Source organism: Glandiceps talaboti, chromosome 16 (assembly GCF_964340395.1).
Source record: "Glandiceps talaboti chromosome 16, keGlaTala1.1, whole genome shotgun sequence".
Classification (NCBI taxonomy): domain Eukaryota; kingdom Metazoa; phylum Hemichordata; class Enteropneusta; family Spengelidae; genus Glandiceps; species Glandiceps talaboti.
This window is the reverse complement of record NC_135564.1, coordinates 23716601-23740134: the sequence shown is the minus strand read 5'-3', so window position 1 is coordinate 23740134 and position 23534 is coordinate 23716601. Positions and strand designations below refer to the sequence as shown.

The 23534-nt window shown below is 35.7% G+C and overlaps 1 protein-coding gene across 8 annotated transcripts in view; it reads right to left on the bottom strand.

The window, feature by feature from the left end:
• LOC144447869 (neogenin-like) overlaps positions 1-23534 on the bottom strand; it is a 281364-nt gene that overhangs the window by 159510 nt on the left and 98320 nt on the right. For 7 of the 8 annotated variants that reach the window (XM_078137986.1, XM_078137991.1, XM_078137990.1 and 4 more), the window contains exons 6-12: positions 23363-23508; positions 17145-17420; positions 9425-9659; positions 8123-8271; positions 5701-5991; positions 4851-5045; positions 1860-1970 (exon numbers count right to left, since the gene is read on the bottom strand). In XM_078137986.1, coding sequence (XP_077994112.1) covers positions 1860-1970; positions 4851-5045; positions 5701-5991; positions 8123-8271; positions 9425-9659; positions 17145-17420; positions 23363-23508 — 1403 coding nt within the window. The remainder of the gene's footprint in view (positions 1-1859; positions 1971-4850; positions 5046-5700; positions 5992-8122; positions 8272-9424; positions 9660-17144; positions 17421-23362; positions 23509-23534) is intronic. The other variant, XM_078137988.1, reaches the window with a different exon arrangement.

Genomic DNA, 23534 nt, shown 5'->3' with positions numbered 1-23534 from the left:
TTGTCCTCTGTTTGTGCTTGTCGCTAATACGGTTCTCTGATTGGCAGTTATTTATATCCTGATGACATACGCTAGACCTCGGATGTTCCATCCTCGATAGCGTTGTTCGGCTGTGTGTCGTATTTTATCGGAAGAACATCCGAGGGCTAGCTGATAGACTAACAGTTGTGATGATTTGCTTGCAATGTCTGGGTTTTCCAGACAAGTTTGACAAAATGTAGTACAACTTTTGTCGTCATACTGCAATCATGACTAAAACTGTTTTCCAATGTTCTTGTCACATATTTCTGTCAAATTTCTGATCCTTCGTGAAATCCAAGTGAAGTCGCCATTCAATGTTTTTCGTTTGGTTTATGCCTCAAAAATAACCGTTACAAATAGAATAGAATTGTCAATTGACTGAAACTAAGCATGTCAACTTTATAATTATCATTATAAATTGGGTATTGTTCAACTAAAAGTGGTGTACGTCTGAATATACAGATTAATAGGCAAGATTTAATGTTTCACATTAGCGGGACCAGGGACCACTAATTCTTTCAGCACGACCACTGGATTTTTTAAAACACTGGTCCAGGGACCACCAGTTCACAAAATGATTTGTTCACCCCTGAAGGTCTTCATACGATCCCAAATTTCGAAAGGCCGGGCCCAACTACATTTCAACATGTCATGTGCTAGGAGGGCACTACATGTACATACATAACCAAAACCAGTGTGCGGGAATGTGAAGAAAATTACAGGCTTTTGCTGGTTTTCTGTTAAACATTACATGTAAAAGCTGGCAACCGTTAGCAATAATGACAGCATAACACAGAAATAATGATATACTATGTGAAATTATGATTGAATACAAATACCATCAGTTTGAAAATAAAACCCCATCTTGTCCTTTTGAGTTGACATTTACAAACATGTACGCTAACGAAGAGTAATCAGCTCTACATACCTTTTGCTATTTGAACAAAGTTCAACTTTCCTTTCTTGGTAGTGTATAAAATCATATACATATATGCATACATAGTACATAAACTTTAGTTGAATATATGACATGTTTGTGATGTTCGATTATGTAGGTCTTTGAGTAATAAGGTTCGGTTTGACACGACATTGACACCTGCGTACCCGTGTACCAAAACATCCATCAAAGTTGAGTTCAAGGAAACCATTATTTGCATCATGATTAAACACAATGCCGCGGCCACTGGATATAGTTGGAGATGAGTAGCCTTCTATACCTTCAATTTTTACGGGACAATTGATAAATTATCCATGATTTCACCGTTGTGTCACCATCAATGTTGTGACCTTTTATTTGCATTGTTTTAGTATGCACGCACTGTGCAGATGCACACGTACACATCTTGTGAATGTGATACAATGTTACACAGTGTAACAATATTATCAAGCCTGGAATGACCTATATCACGTGCACTCCACATGTACATGTATGCCGTACATTTCACAATTTCAGGTACGTTTTTGCATTCGGATTAACATATTATTACATGTTATCAGATATTCATGAATGTACAATTTGTAATAAATGAAACAATATTCTTACAGTGTTTTATGGTAGCAGAAGTCATGACACATGTCAAATCAACTTTATGGCATGCCTGCACAATAACATTGCAGTTTCTTGATTGAGATCAAATCAAATCAAAACTATATGTATTAAAAGAGATTGAAACGACTTAAAATCTTGCAATGTTATTGCAAGAAATGCAAAGATAAAAAAAATAAATCAAAATCAGGAGTGTAAAGTTGATATTTACTATGTCAGATTTCCCATACAAAAACAATGGCCGTGTTCTTTTATGACAACTTTTTCAACGCCTATCATATAATAATCTTACCATCTAGATCATTCTCCAAAGTTTGACCTTTCATCCAATCTGTTGATGGTCCAGTACCATTCACTGTCATAGCCGCCATTCTGATTTCATATTCTGTGTCTCTCTCTAGTTCTGTATATCAAACAGTCATCATTAGTGACAAATAACAAATATTACAATTCAAAGCAGGTCAATGTTTTTAGCATTGAGCTTTCAAATTGTCCTGCCAAATGATCTTCATCAGAATGACAAATTCCATTATTTACAACTAACAACTTACAGGTCTTTATAGAGGAACACCCCCCCCCCCCCCCCCCCACTTGCTTCTATGGGACTGAATGGAGACATGATTTAAAAGAAATTGGTGACAAAAAATAAATACTACAAAGTGTGTCTGATAATGCGGGAAATTGCTGAATTTCAATACCAGCAAAAGGTCATTGTCTCAAAAGAAAGTTTAAACCTGGCAATCTGGGGGTATACACTTGAATGTTGTCTCTATGTAGTAAACGTTTTATGTGGTAAATCATAATTGTTCACTATAAATATGACTGCCATTGAATAAACAGTTATATAAGTACCAAAAATAATGCATGTGTATGTTTATCTGGTTCTGCATTATCTATAAACATGACATTAGCAACACCTAATTGTTACAAAGTATCTGCAATTTGTAAGTTGTAGCTTAATTTTGATGTTTTTTTAATTATTCTGTACTATAGTGATTTTTGGTATCACAGATACGAGAGTTGCAATGCAGCATTCACAGCCTGGCTGCAATATTATCTACTACCCGCTGAAGTACTACATATTGTTTTTGCATAGTAAAAAAGTAACAACACTATGCACTCTATGTCCTACCATTATCAGCCTGCAGAAGTGGTCGTGGTCTTCTTGCTAGGCAAATTTACATACATTTTTTTCAATGTTTATTCATTTGTCTTTCTAGTCCTGTTGTTATCTTTGCAATATACATGATTATTTGGCTTTTGCTATGGGCGTGGTCTTGTTGCTAAGCAAATTTACATACATTTTTTTGAATGTTTATTAAATTGTCTATTAATCTGTTATCTTTGTGTCAAAATATTTTGAAGAAAATCTTCATAATAACACTTCTAGAAACATCTCACTAAGTTTCAGTGTCATTGACCAATTACTTTGTGAGATATAATTTTTTGACCAAAAATGAATATTTTACACCTAATTTGCATATCACTCATGACATAATTATATCCTTAATATTTCTTCATCTATACATCCCCATTAAATTTCAGCCCAATGTGCCCTAATTTGCATATCACTGATGGGACCATCATGTCATGAACAATTCTTAGTATAAACACCCCTAAGAATGTTTCACCCAAATTTCAGCCCAATCTGCCTAGTAGTTTTGGAGTTTAAGCTTTTTGACCAAAAAAATCACATTTTTGACCCAAATCAAACATCGGTGGTAAGATCATTTTGAACACTTTCCCAACTAGACACCCAAGGTAATGCACCCACAAAAAATCTTGGCAATTGGTCCAGTACACACACAACACACACAGTCCAAATGTTGTCATTTTCAAGTCCTAGGCAAAATCGTGTAAATCTGTAACGAATTATCCAATTGAAAAATGAGCACCAAACATTGATAGGTCAGAGTCTGAAGAATTACCAAAGAACTACATTACCATCCGGGTACTTCCCGCTAACATCCCAAAGTTGGGTCAAAGGATTAGTCTCCCCAAACAAAGCCGAAGATGACTTATTTTAATAAATATTCATGAGAGGTTACAGGTGTCGCAATGATAATGGAGTGGAATGCAGAAGTAGGTCTCTGCATAACGGATTGCTGTGATAGTGTATGAGTTGTGACATCGCAGGAATTAAAAAGGATTTGTGCAATAAATAAGATTTTTTTTGTCAGGAATGACAATTCATGTGTATATTGAACGTATATTGAACCACTGATCTTCTATCAGCGTACTGTGGGGTTTGTTAGCTGGCTGGCTGTAAATACTGTATGCTTTGCTTTTTACATAGAATTTGCAGACAACATATGGGTTTGTTATTCTGTCTACATAAAATATAGTACTACTGTCAATATTGTACATGCATTCGTATAGGACGAGTGTTTAGAAATTGACATCTGTCGGTAGAAAAAGTTTTTCGCTAACTCCCACAAATGGTGGAATCGATCAATGAAATTTTCCCTGTTGTTCCGCCAACCAATTCTTCCCAGAACGCACGCTATAGGAATACGTATTTTCGATTTTAGTAGTAGAAATCGACTGATTCTTACCATCAGGATTGTCGATGTTACTTGCCGCCATGTTGAATATGCAATGGACGCTGGGAAAATCAGGACTTTGTGTTCCTCGCAATATAGACTTTGCTTATAGCTAAACGACTTGTACCAGGTACTATATAGAATTTTCCCGCAACTTGTATTTTTGTACTTGTCACTATATCGATCATGCTCTAGACTAATATTTGTTACCTACCCCTGATTTGGTGCGTGCGAATATTAGAACTTTTCACATGTATAACCGTTAATCATGCGCGGTTGTCGTTCTGTTCCATAACATTCAGATATATTCAGGTGTTTACCTAACATGTCTGAAGCTTGCCGATAAATACCTTGATAAAGAATTTTTCTTTGAATCATCAGATTTTACATCTATTTTTACAGACTGACTTACAAGTTCCATATGCATTTTACATATATACATACATACATACATACATACATACATACACACACATACATACATACATGTAAACACACACTATGTAAACACACACAAACTCATGTAAACACACACAATGTAAACAAACAACACATGTAAACACACACACACATGTAAACACACACACACCCCCACACACACACAATGTAAACACACACACCCACACATGTAAACACACACATGTAAACACACACACACATGTAAACACACACACACATGTAAACACACACACATGTAAACACACATGTAAACACACATATTCATTGACTCACTCATTTACCTCCTACTATAAAAGATCGAAGTCCTCCCTCAATGTTAATAGGATTACTTTGTCTCCTCTCAGATTGTTTCCATCGTAACTTGTAACCTGTAATTTCACCATTACAGAATTCTAATGCTGGAGGATCCCAGGTTATTTCAAGACTTTTTGATGATTGTGCCACAATGGTCATGTTTGCTGGAGGTGCTGTCGGTTCTATAGAAAGAAAGAAAAATTTCGGACACCTTACTTTTTTGGGCAGAGAAAAAAGTAGAGAAAAGCAGTGTATCATAATTGGCTACTAAACATATATATGTATATGTGTAATTAATCAAGGACAAAAATACTGATACCATGAACAACTTTGCATCTAGATGCTGAAGTAACATTCCAAAAGTGTCATTCCATATGACGCTGTAATTTCAGACTTAACTTGTCACACTCAAACACACACATTCACACAAAATGCACATATACACAACTCATTATGCCTATTGCAGTAACAAAATTCACTTCATGAGTGCTGTAATGTCAAATGACATTAAGTAGAGGAGAACAAGCTGAAATACATTATTATTATTATTATTATTATTATTATTACTTTATTATCCCTCACAGGGAAATTTGTCTTGCAACAACACAGAAAAGCATACATATAATCTTACACATTAAAGTAGTATTAAGAACAACAAAAGTACGAAGACAATAAAATTGACTGTCATACACAATGAATACAATTCAACATAATTATATTTCAACACTTGGGTGGCAATGCAAGTCACCTAAGTTCAGTTGTACTTATAATTCATATCTAAAATTCTGCTTTGAAACACAGCTTTAGCTAAACATTTTAAATCTTATAAGTACATACTATCAGAATAAGTCCTAACATAGACTTCACCACTGGATACTCCAGGACCATTCTCATTGTAAGCCACTACTCGGAATGTATATTCAGTGTACGGCTTGAGTCCATTCTTCGTAAACATCAGTCCTATATGATTAACATCTTCCTCACTGTTCAGCCTTGCTCTTTGTGCATAGTACACTTTATAGTTGACGATGTCACCATTGCGATGGTTGGGTGGGTCCCAGTAAACTTTCACAGCTGATGTTGAAACTGCAACAGCTCTCAAGTTCATGACTGGGCCTGGTACTTGGACTGCAATGAAAATATTGAGTTCAAATCAACAATAAAACAAGCCATCATAGATGACATAGTACCCGCTGTTTGGGAGCTGTTGATCCCTATTTGGATTGTAACACTTCTTGTCTGTCATAGATGCAATCACAAATTGACATGCATATGTACCTAATAGTATACTACCCTTATACCAAGATTGACTGAAATTGATCTGCTCAGACATGTCTGCCAGATGGCTCCACACATGAAAAAATCATAACAGAATGGCTGCCTAGCAGTCCTGTTGGATCATATTGTGACACAAGTTGACATACATAATTATATACATCATAGTACATTGTCTTTAAATAAAGTTTTAATGGAAATTGTTCATGCATATCTGTGTTATGGTCCTAAACATGGAAAAAATCATAACAAAATGTTCAAAGCCATTATGCCGATATGCCTGAACAGTCATGTTGGATCATATCGTGACACAAGTTGACATACATATATACATCACAGCACATTGTCTTTGTGTAAATTTTTGATGGAAATTGTTTATGTTCACCCAGTGGCCATATTGGATCGTATCACGACATAAATTGACATGCATATGTATGTCATAGAACATTGTCCTTATACCAACTTTGAATGAGATCTGTTCAGACATGTCTGCATAATGGCTTTGGACATGAAAAAATCTTAACAAAATGGCCGTCTGGCGGCCATATATGATCATATCACAAAATAAATTCATATGCACATGTATGCCATAGTGTGTTGTCCTTGTATCAAGTTTGAGAGAACTAGAAATAGCTCCGGACTAGCGCACGGAGCCAAATCTATAAGTCCGTCTGGCGGGGACTAATCATGTAATATACCTACTTACATTTACAACACAGAAACTATACAAAATGCTTATACACAGGAAAATGCTGATGACTGCTTAACCCTTGTGACGCCGTGTCATTGATATCCGAGACGTTGCACTTCGCATTTTAGGCCACGCCATTGATATCAACGACAACAGAGTAATTTGCATATGCTGTCAATAAAGTGACATTGTAATGGGTTATCACTGTCCCACCCTTATGCCCATAATAATAAATGATGTACACAATGTTATCTTATTAAATATTAAATTATTCAGGCGGGAAACAGTCACGTGTTCGATTTCTCTCACTTTTTGCCGCCGAATGCAAATAGCGCCTACTTAGCAATGCCTAATATGGCAGCCACTATGAATATGGATGTTGACCTCCGACATTATGCTAATATATTGAATGAAGTAAACCTGGAAGACGGAGAGTTTTTCGCATGACACTATCTAGACAGTGATAGCGATGATGATGATGAAGAATTTTACGGGTTTAAGGAAGTAAATTTTGTCCTGCTAGAACATATCGAAAACCCTCGCGATGACTTCGACTTTTGGACTGACGTCATCAATGGCCGGTCCCGCGATCCTGCCGATGACAAACCACAGATGCAGATGTCAATGCTGTATGATTACTCCAAGGTTGGTTTACATGAAGACGTAACTTACGGCAGAATCTATATTGTTGTCTTTCGTCAGATTGTGAGACATATCGCTATGCTGCTATCTGTAAACTTATATGCATGCAGTATTTGTAATATGATATATGCAAATTTGTTTGTATTTACTGTAAACATCGACGGACAGTACTTGTTGATTTTATGATAAATATTTTACTCAACACCCATACAATCTGTATATTAATTTTTACAGCTTATTTCCAATTGTAACCCTTGTATTTATCAAAAACCTAAACTTCACATGCTTTTTTGACCAAAAACGTGTCTTTTATACCAATTTTCCTTAATTCCTTGGTCAAGTTATTGACCATACATTCATGTAAATTAAAATTCAATATTTCATAATTATTTGATATACTTGTAGATGGGACCATATCCCACCTGCTTTGGTGTAAAATGATCACTATCAAAACATTGTGTACAACTGTGTGCAACCTAAAAAATCCTTGGTCTAGGGGGTCATTTGCATGGAAAGTCTATGGTATCTTGAGGGTTAATATACTTTCTTGAAACTTTACAGAAACTTGCTAGCAATCATTATTTTGTCAAAGTTAACACAGTGTTTGGTGGCCATTTTTAAGCACAATCTTTTTGAAATAATATGACTAACCTTCTGGCTGTGTTTCTACATATGCAACAGCAGAACTCTCTCCTGGACCATTCTCATTGTATGCTTTCACTCTAAACTCATACCTGGTTGATGGTATAAGATCACGTACAGTCACCTCCATGATACCTGTTGTATTCACCACTCTCTCCCTGTATTCAAAAGTATACCACTTTATATTATATAGCGTGCTTTCATTTTGTTCATTTATTTACTAGCTATGCCACTCTGACATACAGATCCATGTACTTTATGAGTTAGACAATATTACTGACACAATATTCAGTCCATAAACTCTCTGTATTAACTCAGGAAGCCATTTTTCCATAGCATTGTAAAGAAATGCCCAATCCAAAATTTGCACCTTTGACCTGGGTCATTAGGAAGACTTTCTATGCACCTTTGACCTGGGTCATTAGGAAGACTTTCTATGCACCTTTGACCTGGGTCATTAGGAAGACTTTCTATGCACCTTTGACCTGGGTCATTAGGAAGACTTTCTATGCACCTTTGACCTGGGTCATTAGGAAGACTTTCTATGCACCTTTGACCTGGGTCATTAGGAAGACTTTCTATGCACCTTTGACCTGGGTCATTAGGAAGACTTTCTATGCACCTTTGACCTGGGTCATTAGGAAGACTTTCTATGCACCTTTGACCTGGGTCATTAGGAAGACTGTCTATGCACCTTTGACCTGGGTCATTAGGAAGACTTTCTATGCACCTTTGACCTGGGTCATTAGGAAGACTTTCTATGCACCTTTGACCTGGGTCATTAGGAAGACTGTCTATGCACCTTTGACCTGGGTCATTAGGAAGACTTTCTATGCACCTTTGACCTGGGTCATTAGGAAGACTTTCTATGCACCTTTGACCTGGGTCATTATGAAGACTTTCTATGCACCTTTGACCTGGGTCATTAGGAAGACTTTATATGCACCTTTGACCTGGGTCATTAGGAAGACTTTCTATGCACCTTTGACCTGGGTCATTAGGAAGACTTTATATGCACCTTTATAATCCCATTTTTACTAATCTGTCAATTTTGGGTCTTTGCAACACTTTGTTGGTACACTAATTCCTTTTTTGGTGAATGTGACTGTTTTTGACTCTTTCAATGGTATTTAAGCATTACAAGTATTTTAGTTGCAAATCTGACAATTTTGAGACTTTAGAATTTTGACCTGGGTCATTATGAAGACTTTCTATGCACCTTTGACCTAGGTCAAATGAAGTCTAAATCTATAGATGCATCTTTTACCCGATTCAAGATAAACATAGGAAAAGAACTGAAACCTCATTCACCTTGGTGAACCTTGTCTTCTGAAGTAGACTGAGTAAGCGATGATGTTACCATAAGTAATTCTGGGTTCTCTCCATGACAATGATACAAAACGGGTTGACTTGGTGACTGGTACCACATCTCTAGGATAGGTGGGCACCATTACATTGGCAGGCGATGTATCTGTACCTGGCATTGCAGTAGGGGGTGGTGAAGTGGTGCGACTGGTCAGTACAGGCTTTGTGGGTAGGGGTACATCTGGCCGGGATAAAAAAGGAGGAAACACGAACACAAAAAAAAACATGCAAAAAATAAATACTGCAAACTAAAAAACATGACAGGTTTAATGACACACATGAAGCAAGCTGAAATGACATAATACTATAATATATCCTTTATCTGATGGTGCCTAGGCATGCAGGATCTATCAGCATGCAGGACTCTACATAACCAGCCCATTAAAGCAGTCTACATCAAATAAAGATTGAATGTCATTGTCTGCATGGTCATAAAAAAATAATAAAATAATCGCTTCTGCATGGGGAAAAAGGAAAGCTGACTGATTTGATAGCAAAAGTCTTGCAATGAGATGCATGGATGTTAATTGATCTCAAACCATGTATCATAGGCTATGACAATTACAATGAACATCAATGAATAAAAATTTTTAGACCTGGGTAGGATATATGGGTAACAACAAAAGGGGGTTTCATAGATGATGTACATAATGAATCAATGGTACTGACATTCAAATACATAGTAACATTATCAGTGGTTAAGTTTTTCAATACATATGCATAAACATGGAATTCTTTGAACTGTTCACCATCTGTTTACTGTTTCCTTCCCTGCTGACAATTAAATTATGTCAAACAAGCCTTCAGTGGAAGACTTAGTCCCCAAGGCAAAGTTAAGTTATTGTACAAATTTGAATTGTGTCTTGAGATACAAAACTTTGTAATTTATTGACCTCTTTGCTATTTGACCTTGAATGCGAGATGAAAGGCACAGGTCAAGATATGAAAAGAAATCTGATCTGGGGTGTAGACATTGGAATGGAGTCTTTGTGTAGTCAACTTATTGAGTTAATGTAGAAAGACAGCTTTTGGTAATTTCACCTTGAAAATGTTCGTCAGGATCAAAGGACAATGTGTTATTAGAAAGCTTATCAATAATCATTGATAATTTGAGGGTAGGCACTTGAATGGTGTTCATATGTTTCAAACGTTTGGGAAAACAGGCAAAATGTGGGGGTTTTTTTATCACAAATATGGCTGTCATTTTGCTATACAGGGTAAGGTAACGAAATTAAGTGACATGCATATATGCATCACAGTCAAACCCTTGTCATGATTATAATATCATTATCACTTGAAATGTTTGATTCACAAATACTGCTAATGGCGTTGTAGCACAACTGTACAGTTTTTTAAAATGATTATCCATATGCTAGTCCATGCTAACAATAGGTGTTCATTTGCTGGATGACTATCCAGTTGCCTATCCAACCATGTTGCTATCTTTGCGATATATGTGATCATAGGGTTGTTGCTATGGGCGTGGTCTTGTTGCTTGGCACATTTGTATACATTTTTAAATGTTTATTCATTTGTCTATTAATCCCTGTTGTTATCGTCGCAACGTATGTGATCATTTGGCTGTTGCTATGGGTGTGGTCTTGTTGCTAGGCACATTTGCATACATTTTGTGAATGTTTATTCATTTGTCTTTCAATTCCTGTTATCTTTGTGAAATACAGGACCGTTTGGCTGTTGCTATGGGTGTGGTCATGGTTGTTAGGGATATTTGCATTCATCGTTTGAATGTTTACTCACTTGCCTACCAGATGTTGTTATTTGACCAAAATATACTGCCACTTGGTTGTTGCTAAGGGTGTGGTCATGGTTGCTAGGGCCAATCATTTCAAAATGTTTTGAACAAAATCTGCAGAATAACACTTCTAGAAACATCTCACCAAGTTTCAGTCTCATTGACCAAGTACTTTTTGAGATATAAATTTTTGGCCAAAATTCTCATTTTTACAACTTATTTGCATAGCACTGATGAGATCATTATATGCTTCATATTGTTTTCATCTATACACCCCCAGATGCATCTTCATTAAATTTCAGCCCAATCTGCCCAGTAGTTTTTTAGTTTAAGTTTTTTGACCAAAAATCAGATTTTTTTTTATCCAAATCACACACCGGTAGTAAGATAATTTTGATTTGAACAATTTCCCAACTAGACACCCGAAGTAATACACCCACCAAATATCATGGCAATCGGTCTGGCGGTTTATGACTTAAGTTGTTTACACACACACATACACATCCACACAGACAGACAGACAGACAGACAGACAGACACTTTGCCATGCCTATAGCACTGCTGAACCTTTTCAGTTCAGTTGCGCTAATGTAAATGAATAGATGTATGTGTGCATTTTCTTCAACCGCTATTCATAATGTAACCAGCCTAGGCAGTTGCCGGTAATTATTTACGGGCAAATTTTGAAAGTCACACTGGCAAGTTATTTATATGTTGCATTGTAGACTAAATATCCTGACTGACATACTGTGGACAGACGTACTGACTCCAAATGTATCTAAACATGTGAAGACACAACGTTGTTGATGTTAATTTTGATTGACACTTCCTTTAGATAACAATGGACTACCGTTCACTTGAGCAGAACAAATTTTCACCTATGTCGGCAAGCCTTTGATTTCAACACAATTTTGCCATTTTCTGGTTTTTCATTGGCTACTATTCCTGTTTGCCCACGACTGGTGATTTTAAAGATTTTAGTTCAACGTCTCTCCTCAAATCGTGAGAGTTTGACGCAGTACAGCAAATACCCTACACAACAGAGAACCACCGGTTTCATTATGAGTAAAAGGCAAATAACTAATTTCTTTTTGGGGGCTAGTAAGCCATGTACGAGTGATGGAAATGATGAACAACTCATTAATCGCAACAAACCTCCCACACTAGGCCTTTCGTTGTTATGGCACAAAATTTGCATTTTGTTAGCTAGCAAATCGTATGTGATCTGTGCACTCGTGACTGTGTGCATGTCTGTTACTGCACATGTAACAATATCAGTATGTATCAAATCTCATATCGTCTTTACTATATTTGAACAATGGTTGAGTTAATTTACAAAGTCTTTAGAGGAATTAGTGTGGTGTAGACATTCACTGGTAGAAAAAAGTCAAAAATAATTTGTGTACACAAAGTTCACACAATACTCAACTTCTAAACAAGGCACTGCTGAAATGACACAATACTGTGTACAATTTCACTTCGCACATCAGTCATCTGCTATGAAATATTTGAGTAAACCCAATGCAAAACAATCCTACCGAACACTAACTGTACATCATATGTGATGTTTAGAACTAGATGCATTTATTTTATAATTTAATAATTTATTTTATAATGGATTTTTTTTTTGCATGGGAAAAATTGTTTCTAGTGACTGCTTTGAGGGTTTTATGAAGTTTTTATATACAAATTCATCTGACGCCCTAGCCTTTACCGCCATCTTAATATTTAGCAGTCTCAAACAGTAAATTGTATGTGATTAGCCATATATCTTGGTAAAGGATCAGAAGCCTGCAAGTATTTGTACTACTGGAAGTTCAAAGTCATTCTCAAGTCAGTATATCATCAGATTGTTTTGTCAGAATATATCAGTGAAAGCAAGCCTTGAAAACAATTTTTTTCTTCAAAAAAAATGTGTTACTGGTGTCTAACTACATGTGGAGAGGGATGCTAGTTACGCTTGTGAAATTGCCCTACAATGATAATGAAAACATGAATATGTCAACATACTTTCCAAATCCATCGGAATGTCACAAGTTATGGCCTATGGAATGAATATTGTTTCCTTATGAAAATATTTATTTCTGACCTTTCAAAGTCTTCTGGAACTCATACAAGAAATTAAAGAGAACCAGGCTAAATAAACTGTAAACATGTAAACAATTTGACATGAGCTCCAAGAATAACAATTGATGAAGTATCTCCCTGCCTGTATTATTTGTGAACATGATGTAAACACAAATGAACACCACTAATTGCATGTGATATGCAAGAAATTTATGGCTACTGACAATTGACCCTGAGGGTCAAGATCAAAGGTCAAGGTATCATAAGATAGCTTGTATCTGATGATATAGGGTAGACACTTGAATGAAGTCTCTGTGTATTATATGGCTTTAGAGTTATATAGAAATGATTGATTTACAAAACTAAAAAAGACTGACATTCAGTCAAATTTGCATATTTCGCAAAACAAAGTAAAGTATGATATGTCACATAAGTGCCAGGTATGAATGAAATTTGCAAGTTTAAGAAATTACAGTACATATTACAGATGGACAGATGGATGCACAGACAGACAGATGGTTTGACGAAGCCCATTGTAGTAGCCTCCCCTTTGGGGGTGGGGATAACAATGACGTAAGAAGCTTTTGACTTTTCAAATACTGTGTTCTTGACTACGTTAATTTAATTTCTATGTAAGAACAGTCACAAGTACAGCACTGATTTATCATGCCTGTCAAAAAGCTGAGCATGTACAATTAGTTAATTCTTGAAAAATGAGTGAAATACCAACTCTTAAACCTTATTAACACCTTTAGTTAATAAATGGTGAACTTTCATGCAACTTATGTTGTCACAATCAAGATTGTTGGCGCCAAATAATGACAAGAAAGATGTTACGGAAATTAAATATTGATCTGCAATGAACACAGTGTGTAATGCAATCCTACTTGGTTGTAATTAGGCTGAGGCTGATCAATTTCTTCATACCTCTGGCTGAGGTGAAACAAAATCAAATGCTGTGAATAATAAAGGTTAATTTTAAATGCCTAGTTGAGATTCAGCGATTACATACATGTAGACTAGTTAAGGCCCAGTTGCAACATACAGGTTACAGTGAAATATCAAATCTGGGGCTTTATATAGTGCAATATCAAATCTAGGGCTTTATATAGTGCAATGTCAAATCTGGGGCTTTATATAGTGAAATGTCAAATCTAGGGCTTTATATAGTGCAATGTCAAATCTAGGGCTTTATATAGTGAAATGTCAAATCTAGGGCTTTATATAGTGCAATGTCAAATCTAGGGCTTTATATAGTGAAATGTCAAATCTAGGGCTTTATATAGTGCAATGTCAAATCTAGGGCTTTATATAGTGAAATGTCAAATCTAGGGCTTTATATAGTGAAATGTCAAATCTAGGGCTTTATATAGTGCAATGTCAAATCTAGGGCTTTATACAGTGCAATGTCAAATCTAGGGCTTTATATAGTGCAATGTCAAATCTAGGGCTTTATATAGTGAAATGTCAAATCTAGGGCTTTATATAGTGAAATGTCAAATCTAGGGCTTTATATAGTGAAATGTCAAATCTAGGGCTTTATATAGTGAAATGTCAAATCTAGGGCTTTATATAGTGCAATGTCAAATCTGGGGCTTCATATAGTGAAATGTCAAATCTAGGGCTTTATATAGTGAAATGTCAAATCTGGGACTTTATATAGTGCAATGTCAAATCTGGGGCTTTATATAGTGCAATGTCAAATCTGGGGCTTTATATAGTGAAATGTCAAATCTAGGGCTTTATATAGTGAAATGTCAAATCTAGGGCTTTATATAGTGCAATGTCAAATCTGGGGCTTCATATAGTGCAATGTCAAATCTAGGGCTTTATATAGTGAAATGTCAAATCTAGGGCTTTATATAGTGAAATGTCAAATCTAGGGCTTTATATAGTGCAATGTCAAATCTAGGGCTTTATATAGTGAAATGTCAAATCTAGGGCTTTATATAGTGAAATGTCAAATCTAGGGCTTTATATAGTGCAATGTCAAATCTAGGGCTTTATATAGTGAAATGTCAAATCTAGGGCTTTATATAGTGAAATGTCAAATCTAGGGCTTTATATAGTGCAATGTCAAATCTAGGGCTTTATACAGTGCAATGTCAAATCTAGGGCTTTATATAGTGCAATGTCAAATCTAGGGCTTTATATAGTGAAATGTCAAATCTAGGGCTTTATATAGTGAAATGTCAAATCTAGGGCTTTATATAGTGAAATGTCAAATCTAGGGCTTTATATAGTGAAATGTCAAATCTAGGGCTTTATATAGTGAAATGTCAAATCTAGGGCTTTATATAGTGCAATGTCAAATCTGGGGCTTCATATAGTGAAATGTCAAATCTAGGGCTTTATATAGTGAAATGTCAAATCTGGGACTTTATATAGTGCAATGTCAAATCTGGGGCTTTATATAGTGCAATGTCAAATCTGGGGCTTTATATAGTGAAATGTCAAATCTAGGGCTTTATATAGTGAAATGTCAAATCTAGGGCTTTATATAGTGCAATGTCAAATCTGGGGCTTCATATAGTGCAATGTCAAATCTAGGGCTTTATATAGTGAAATGTCAAATCTAGGGCTTTATATAGTGAAATGTCAAATCTAGGGCTTTATATAGTGCAATGTCAAATCTAGGGCTTTATATAGTGAAATGTCAAATCTAGGGCTTTATATAGTGAAATGTCAAATCTAGGGCTTTATATAGTGCAATGTCAAATCTGGGGCTTCATATAGTGAAATGTCAAATCTAGGGCTTTATATAGTGAAATGTCAAATCTGGGACTTTATATAGTGCAATGTCAAATCTGGGGCTTTATATAGTGCAATGTCAAATCTGGGGCTTTATATAGTGAAATGTCAAATCTAGGGCTTTATATAGTGCAATGTCAAATCTGGGGCTTTATATAGTGCAATGTCAAATCTAGGACTTTATATAGTGCAATGTCAAATCTGGGGCTTTATATAGTGAAATGTCAAATCTAGGGCTTTATATAGTGCAATGTCAAATCTGGGGCTTTATATAGTGCAATGTCAAATCTGGGGCTTTATATAGTTAAATGTCAAATCTAGGGCTTTATATAGTGCAATGTCAAATCTAGGGCTTTATATAGTGCAATGTCAAATCTAGGACTTTATATAGTGCAATGTCAAATCTAGGGCTTTATATAGTGCAATGTCAAATCTAGGGCTTTATATAGTGCAATGTCAAATCTAGGGCTTTATATAGTGAAATGTCAAATCTAGGGCTTTATATAGTGCAATGTCAAATCTGGGGCTTTATATAGTGCAATGTCAAATCTAGGACTTTATATAGTGCAATGTCAAATCTGGGACTTTATATAGTGAAATGTCAAATCTAGGGCTTTATATAGTGCAATGTCAAATCTGGGGCTTTATATAGTTAAATGTCAAATCTAGGGCTTTATATAGTGCAATGTCAAATCTGGGGCTTTATATAGTGCAATGTCAAATCTGGGGCTTTATATAGTGCAATGTCAAATCTAGGGCTTTATATAGTGAAATGTCAAATCTGGGACTTTATATAGTGCAATGTCAAATCTGGGGCTTTATATAGTGCAATGTCAAATCTGGGACTTTATATAGTGCAATGTCAAATCTGGGGCTTTATATTTATTTCAGCTTGAAGAAACTAACATGAAACCATGCCTTTAACTGTCAAATTTAAAGGTATTAAATTTCTAACAACTTACACAAGATTTATTCTTAAACTGACTGAACTGGAAAGTAAAATCTATCAGGCATATACTACTAGTTTTTTGTCACTAGTATTAAATGCCATGGTAGTTTTGTTTATAGCAAGATACCACTAGAGGGCGCTCCTACCTCTGTCCGCAATAATGAGTTGAGCACTGGTCTGTATGTTTCCAATCTTATTCCAGGCCTTACACTGATACAGGCCTTCGTCAGATTTAACAAGACCAAGAATCTTAAGATTGGTTCCCTCCACAATCTGAAAGTATTCACTTGGTGTGATGATGTCACCATTTTTAATCCATTCTATGGTTGGGAATGGCACTCCATAGACTTCACATTCAAATCTGATATCTGTATTCATGTAGGCATGGAGGCTTGTTGGTTCTTTCTCAAACCGTGGTGGAACTAAAATGGAAAGAAAGAGAATGTAAAGTCTTAATATGCTATCTCCTTTAATGACACAAACGTATTATCAACTATTTTCTTTTTTGAATGTTAAATATTTGAATTGTCTGTGTGTCTGTGTACGGCAGACATGCATGTCTGTCTGCTTTTGTGCATTAATCAATTTCATGACAGCATGCCTCATTTTTTTCGACTGGGAGAAATATATCTCTCTAGTAATATAAAACAGTATGCTAGTATAATTTCAATGTATGTTATTATCACACACAAATGCTTTAACTGTAGTGTCATTAAATTACAAAATCTACTTTCTGTATACATGTCCTTGACCAATGCAAGTTTAAAATATGACATCCGAACAAGAGATAGGATCAGCAAAGACACGCTTTGTTTTTGTTATGAAAAATTCAGGGGCAGAAAAATATCCACAGGCAACACTCTGGGATTTGTTAATTTGCCTTGCCCAGTTGCAAATCTAATGTAGACTCTTCAGCCAATGCAATTTGTTGGAACTGTTGATGGTGATCGACAAAGGCTTTGGGGAAATCTGTCCTCTGCATATGAATAAGAAGACTCAATATGGAGTTATTAGCCATGGCGCCATCAAGTCTGTTTTAACAATGCACTCTCCATGATAAATGTGACCAGCTACGTTGCTTAAGTGCATCCAAATTTCCGCTGCATCAGAATGCATTTTTTTTACAGTCTTTACTGACAGCAAGTTAATTACTCATACTCTATCAATTTAATGCAACTAGGAATATTTGTGATGGACAAATTCTTAATTAACAAGAGTTCAGCATCTGTCAATGTACAAATAACTAAGGTTTCCTGGGTTTGTGTAAACCTACTGTAAAACAGAAGAGATCAATGAATGAACACATTTTAGGTCATCTTTGTTAATTTCAAAATCAATTTCAAAATCAATTTCAAACCCAATGCACACTAATTACTGGTACAGACATTATGAAAGTAATAAAAATGTAATATACAAAATTCACATGACTGTATATCTTTAACAATTAACTAAATAATCAGAAGTCTGAAAGTTGATTAAAAATTGGAAATATTACGGAAATTTGGCAAAGTTGGCTTTATCAAACTGTGAGGATATAAAACTAATGTTTCAGATGACATTGATTTTGATAGAATATCAGTTGGACAGAAACTTTATCATCAATAGATGTTGTGTTGTAGGCCTATTCTACTACTATCTCAATGGACATTTCACTTGAAACTGGAAAAAACTGAATGGTGATGATTTTAAAACAAATTCATGGTAATAAATAAATACTGTACTAAAATGTGTCTGTGATATGCAGGAAATGACTGTATTTCGGTCATTGACAATGAATCTAAAAGCCAAGGTCAAAGGTCAATGTCTAAAAAGAGATTACTCATCTAATAATATAGGACTACACACTAGAATGGAGTCTCTATGTATTTTAGTTGTTGTGTTATGCAGTAAATAATGATTGTTCACTACAAACATGACCACCATTCAGTTACAAGTTATGTGAGAACCAAATATAAATATATTTATCTTTTTCTCAAATTCTGCATTACCTTTAGACATCATTTTGAAAGAAATCGGCCACATAAATTAAATAGCTTCGTTGTGATAATTGAGCCAAAAGATCAAGGTCATGGATTACAAGAAAGCTTGCATCTAATTATGTAGGGTTTGACACTTGAATAGTCTATAAGTTATGCAGTAATATATTGATCTACTACTCTAAATGTGGCCACTATTCAGTTAACAAAGTGACATGAGTACTAAAGGTAAACCTTGTGTCTATTTTTCCTCTTCTATATTACCTATGGACATGATTTCAAAGAAACTGGCAACAAACAAATGCAAAAAAGTGTCTGTGATAGGCATGAAATGACTTGATTTTGATTAATGACCTTGACAGTCAAGGTCAAGGTCTTAAAAGAAAGCTTGCACAACCGTAGTTCGCAGTTGGTATGGGTGTGGTTATCTTGCTAGGCATATTTGCATAATTTTCCTACCCTTCTCAGTTTTTATCTTTGCAATATAAACCATCATTTAGCCATTGCTATGGATCATTTAACCGTTGATATAGGTGTGGTCCTGTTGATAGGCATATTTGCATACATTTTAAAAATATTTATCCACTTACCTACCCATCCCTGTTGTTATCTTTGTAATATGCATCATCATTTTACTGTTGCTAAGGGTGTGGTCATGATTGCTAGGGACAGTTGTGGCAAAATGTTTTCAACAATAACTGCAGAATAACACCTTCAGATACATCCCACCAAGTTTCAACCCATTCACCATGCAGTTTCAAGATATAATTTTTTGCCAAAAATTGATTTTTGTATCACTGATGGGATCATCACATTATGAATACAGCTTCATCTACACATCCCCAAATACATTCCCATTTACTTTCTTCCCAATCTGCTCAGTAGTTTTAGAATGATAGATTTTGACCAAAGACACAGTTTAACCCTAAATTGCATATGGTATCATCATGTCATGAACAATTCTTAATCTAAACACCCCTAAGAATGTTCTCACCAAATTTCAGTCGAATCAGCTTATGTAGGTATTCCAAATGCACTGACAAAACATATGCTACCACTGAAGGAGATGATTTTTGACATCGTCAATCATCAGTGTTGAAGCCAGCCTTTTGAAAGAGTGGGACATAGTGTCCCGAGACTTTCATTTTTCTGGGTCATCATATTTTTAGGGGACATTATAAAAAATACTGCCAATGGTTATAGCACAACTGTAGTTTTTAAAAATGTTTATCCATATGCTAGTTCATGCTAAAAATAGGTGTTCATTTGCTGAATGACTATCCAACCATGTTGCTATCTTTGCGATACATGCGATCATTTGGCTGTTGCTATGGGTGTGGTGGTCATGTTACTAGATATACTTGCATACATTTTTGAATGTTTTTTTCACTTGTGTATGAATTACTGATATTATCTTCGCAATACATGTGATCATTTGGCTATTGCTATGGGCGTGGTCTTCTTGCTTGGCAAATTTGCATACATTTTTTTAATGTTTCTTCATTTGTCTTTCAATTCCTGTTATCTTTGCAATATACATGATTATTTGGCTGTTGCTATGGATGTGGTCTTGTTGCTAGGCACATTTACATACATTTTTGGAATGTTTATTCATTTGTCTTTCAATTCCTGTTATCTTTGCAATATATGATTATTTGGCTGTTGCTATGGGCAAATGGTAGGCAAATTTACATACATTTTTTGAATGTTTATTCAATTGTCTTGATTCCTGTTCTTATCTTTATGAAATACACAACCGTTTGGCTGTTGCTATGGGTGTGGTCATGGTTGCTAGGAAGGAATATTTGCATACATTTTTTGAATGTTTACTCACTTGCCTACCAGATGATGTTGTTATTTGACCAAAATATACTGCCATTTGGTTGTTGCTATGGTCATGGTTGCTAGGGCCAATTGTGTTAAAACAATCTGCAGAATAACACTTCTAGAAACTTCTCACTAAGTTTCAGTCTCATTGACCAAGTACTTTTTGAGATGAACATTTTTGGCCCAAATTCACATTTTTACACCTAATTTGCATATTACTGATGAGATCATTATATGCTTAATATTTCTTCATCTATACACACACAGATGCATCCCTATTAGATTTTAGCCCAATCTGCTGAGTAGTTTTGGAATTATAGGTTATAGACACATTTTGTGCCCTAATTTGCATATTACCAAGGATATCAGCATGTCACGAGCAATTCTTAATTTATTCACCCCTAAGAATGTTCCCACCAAATTTCATGCCAATCTGCCCAGTACTTTTGGAGTTTAAGTTTTTTGACCCAAAACCCACATCTCCGATGCAATCATTTTCATTTGAAGAATTTCCCAACTAGACACCAGAAGTAACATGATCAACAAATATCAAAACAGTCGGTCCAGCAGTTTGACTTTAAGTCGTTTCCAAGTGCGCGCACGCACGCACACACACACACACACACACACACACACCAGGCGATCCCTATAGAAGCACTAATGAATCTCAGTTCAGTTGTGCTAAAAATTACCTCATTTTGAAAGGGGAAGTACTTTGAGATTCATTTATGGAGTTTTTTGATTTCATATGATCAAAATTGGTGGAGAAATTGCCCCATCAAAATCACCAACAGGCAGTTGTGCCCACCATGTTTTCACTTAGTGAAACTTGTAATTTCAACTAGTTGAGGTCAAAGTTCTTTCGCTAATGAGCCTTACCATATATGGAAGAAAAGTAGTCATGGCATTGTAGTTAAGGCTTCAGGCATAATTTGTTTAATTTTTTGCTAAAAACTCAAAATATGAGATCATTTCACAGTTTTCAAAATAATTTGTAATGGTGAAACATTGCAAATTCTCATGAAAGAACTATAACTAGAAGTAAACTAAAAATGCTCCCGTTCAGAGATATCAATTTAGCATTTTCCTGGGGTATTTGTAGTGAACTGTATATTCACGCTCTGTAGCCGAAGTGTATAATGGAGTTGTCTTGATCTACACTATTACATGATAGTGTTAGTTCCTTCAAGTCCAAAGTCTTAAATCGGACCGACAACAAGTCAGTGACCCCCCCCCCCCCATCTGTAAAACCAAAAACAGGTTGACACCCCCCCCCCCCCATCACATAATTCTAAAACACACACACACACACACATATATATAATATTCACTTGACAGGTATTTTTTGATTGTGACTCAGTGTGGACTGCTTGACTGTCTTGCATCTACTTTATAAGATCCCGGGTTAGCACTATCATAATTATTGACTACAGAGGGTAAATATATTCCAAAAGGAGTTTAATAGCATCTTGACAGTGAAAGGTATTGGAATGCTTGAGCAGGGAATATGTATATCTCTTATGGGGGGGGGGGGGGTCCTAGGGGATTCCCCCTCCTTGAAGCCCTGGAGGTTTTTGTACTCTGAAAAGTCAATTTTGAGACTATTCAGGCCCTTTCACACAATAATTTCCAAGCTTACAAGACAGCACCAACATATGTAAAAAGCAACTACAAAGGGTTGAAATACTTTTGAAATATACTTTGATGGCATCTTGACAGTAAGAGGGGAAGAGCTTGAGACTGGGATATGTCCACCTCATGTGGGGGGGGGGGGGGGCAAGGGGGTCTCCCTCCAGAAGCCCTGGAGGATTTTTACTCTTAAAGCCAATATTTTGGCTATTCAGACCCTTTCAAGCAATAACTCAATCTATGCTTTACAAGACAGCACCATCTAGTATCAGAAACTATTCTTTATAACTTACATAGAGTTGAAATATGTTCTTAAAAAGTTAAAGCATCAAAGCATCTGCATGGAACAATGCTCGCATCTCTCATACAGAATAAACAGCACTTTATGCACACATGCTTTGTGACTTAATAATAATCATGTACTCTGCTATCTCGACTCAATGTTTATAATGAGATGCTGATGCATTGTTTACTTGATTCACTGTTAATGAGATGCTCTGTGGACACCTCAAAGGTGCAAATTGAATGCTGTTTACATACACTAATCCCCCAAAACTTCCCCATGAAGTTTTCCACCATAATGCTTTGAAGATGCAAGCACAGTTCATGCACAATCTCCCATTATGCTTGATCTGTACTGTATATTACAAAAGTTGGTTTGTCAGGCTTTGCTATTGAAAGTAATTATAAATGTTCAATAATTTTCCGTTTTAACTTTAGAAGGAAACTTTGCCAAAACCTTTGTTTAAAATATTTACACTCATGAATGAAATTTACTGCACAAGATGGTCAAAATCACTATCTTTAATAAGAAATATTTTTCTAACCACTATCATAAGTTTTACCGAATACACACAGGATTATTTAAAGGAACATCAATGAAGGTAAAGTCTTAGAACTATTTCAAAATATAAATTGTGTAGTACACTTACCCAGAACAAGAAGTTCTGCTCTAGCATCTACAGTGCCTAGGATGTTAGTTGCTGAACATCTATACGTGGCTGAGTCTGTTTCGGACACAAGTCTGATTCGGAGATTAGCACCACCAACCAGGGAATAATGATCTTCTGGGTCTCGACTGTCGACAAATAACAAGTCAACTTT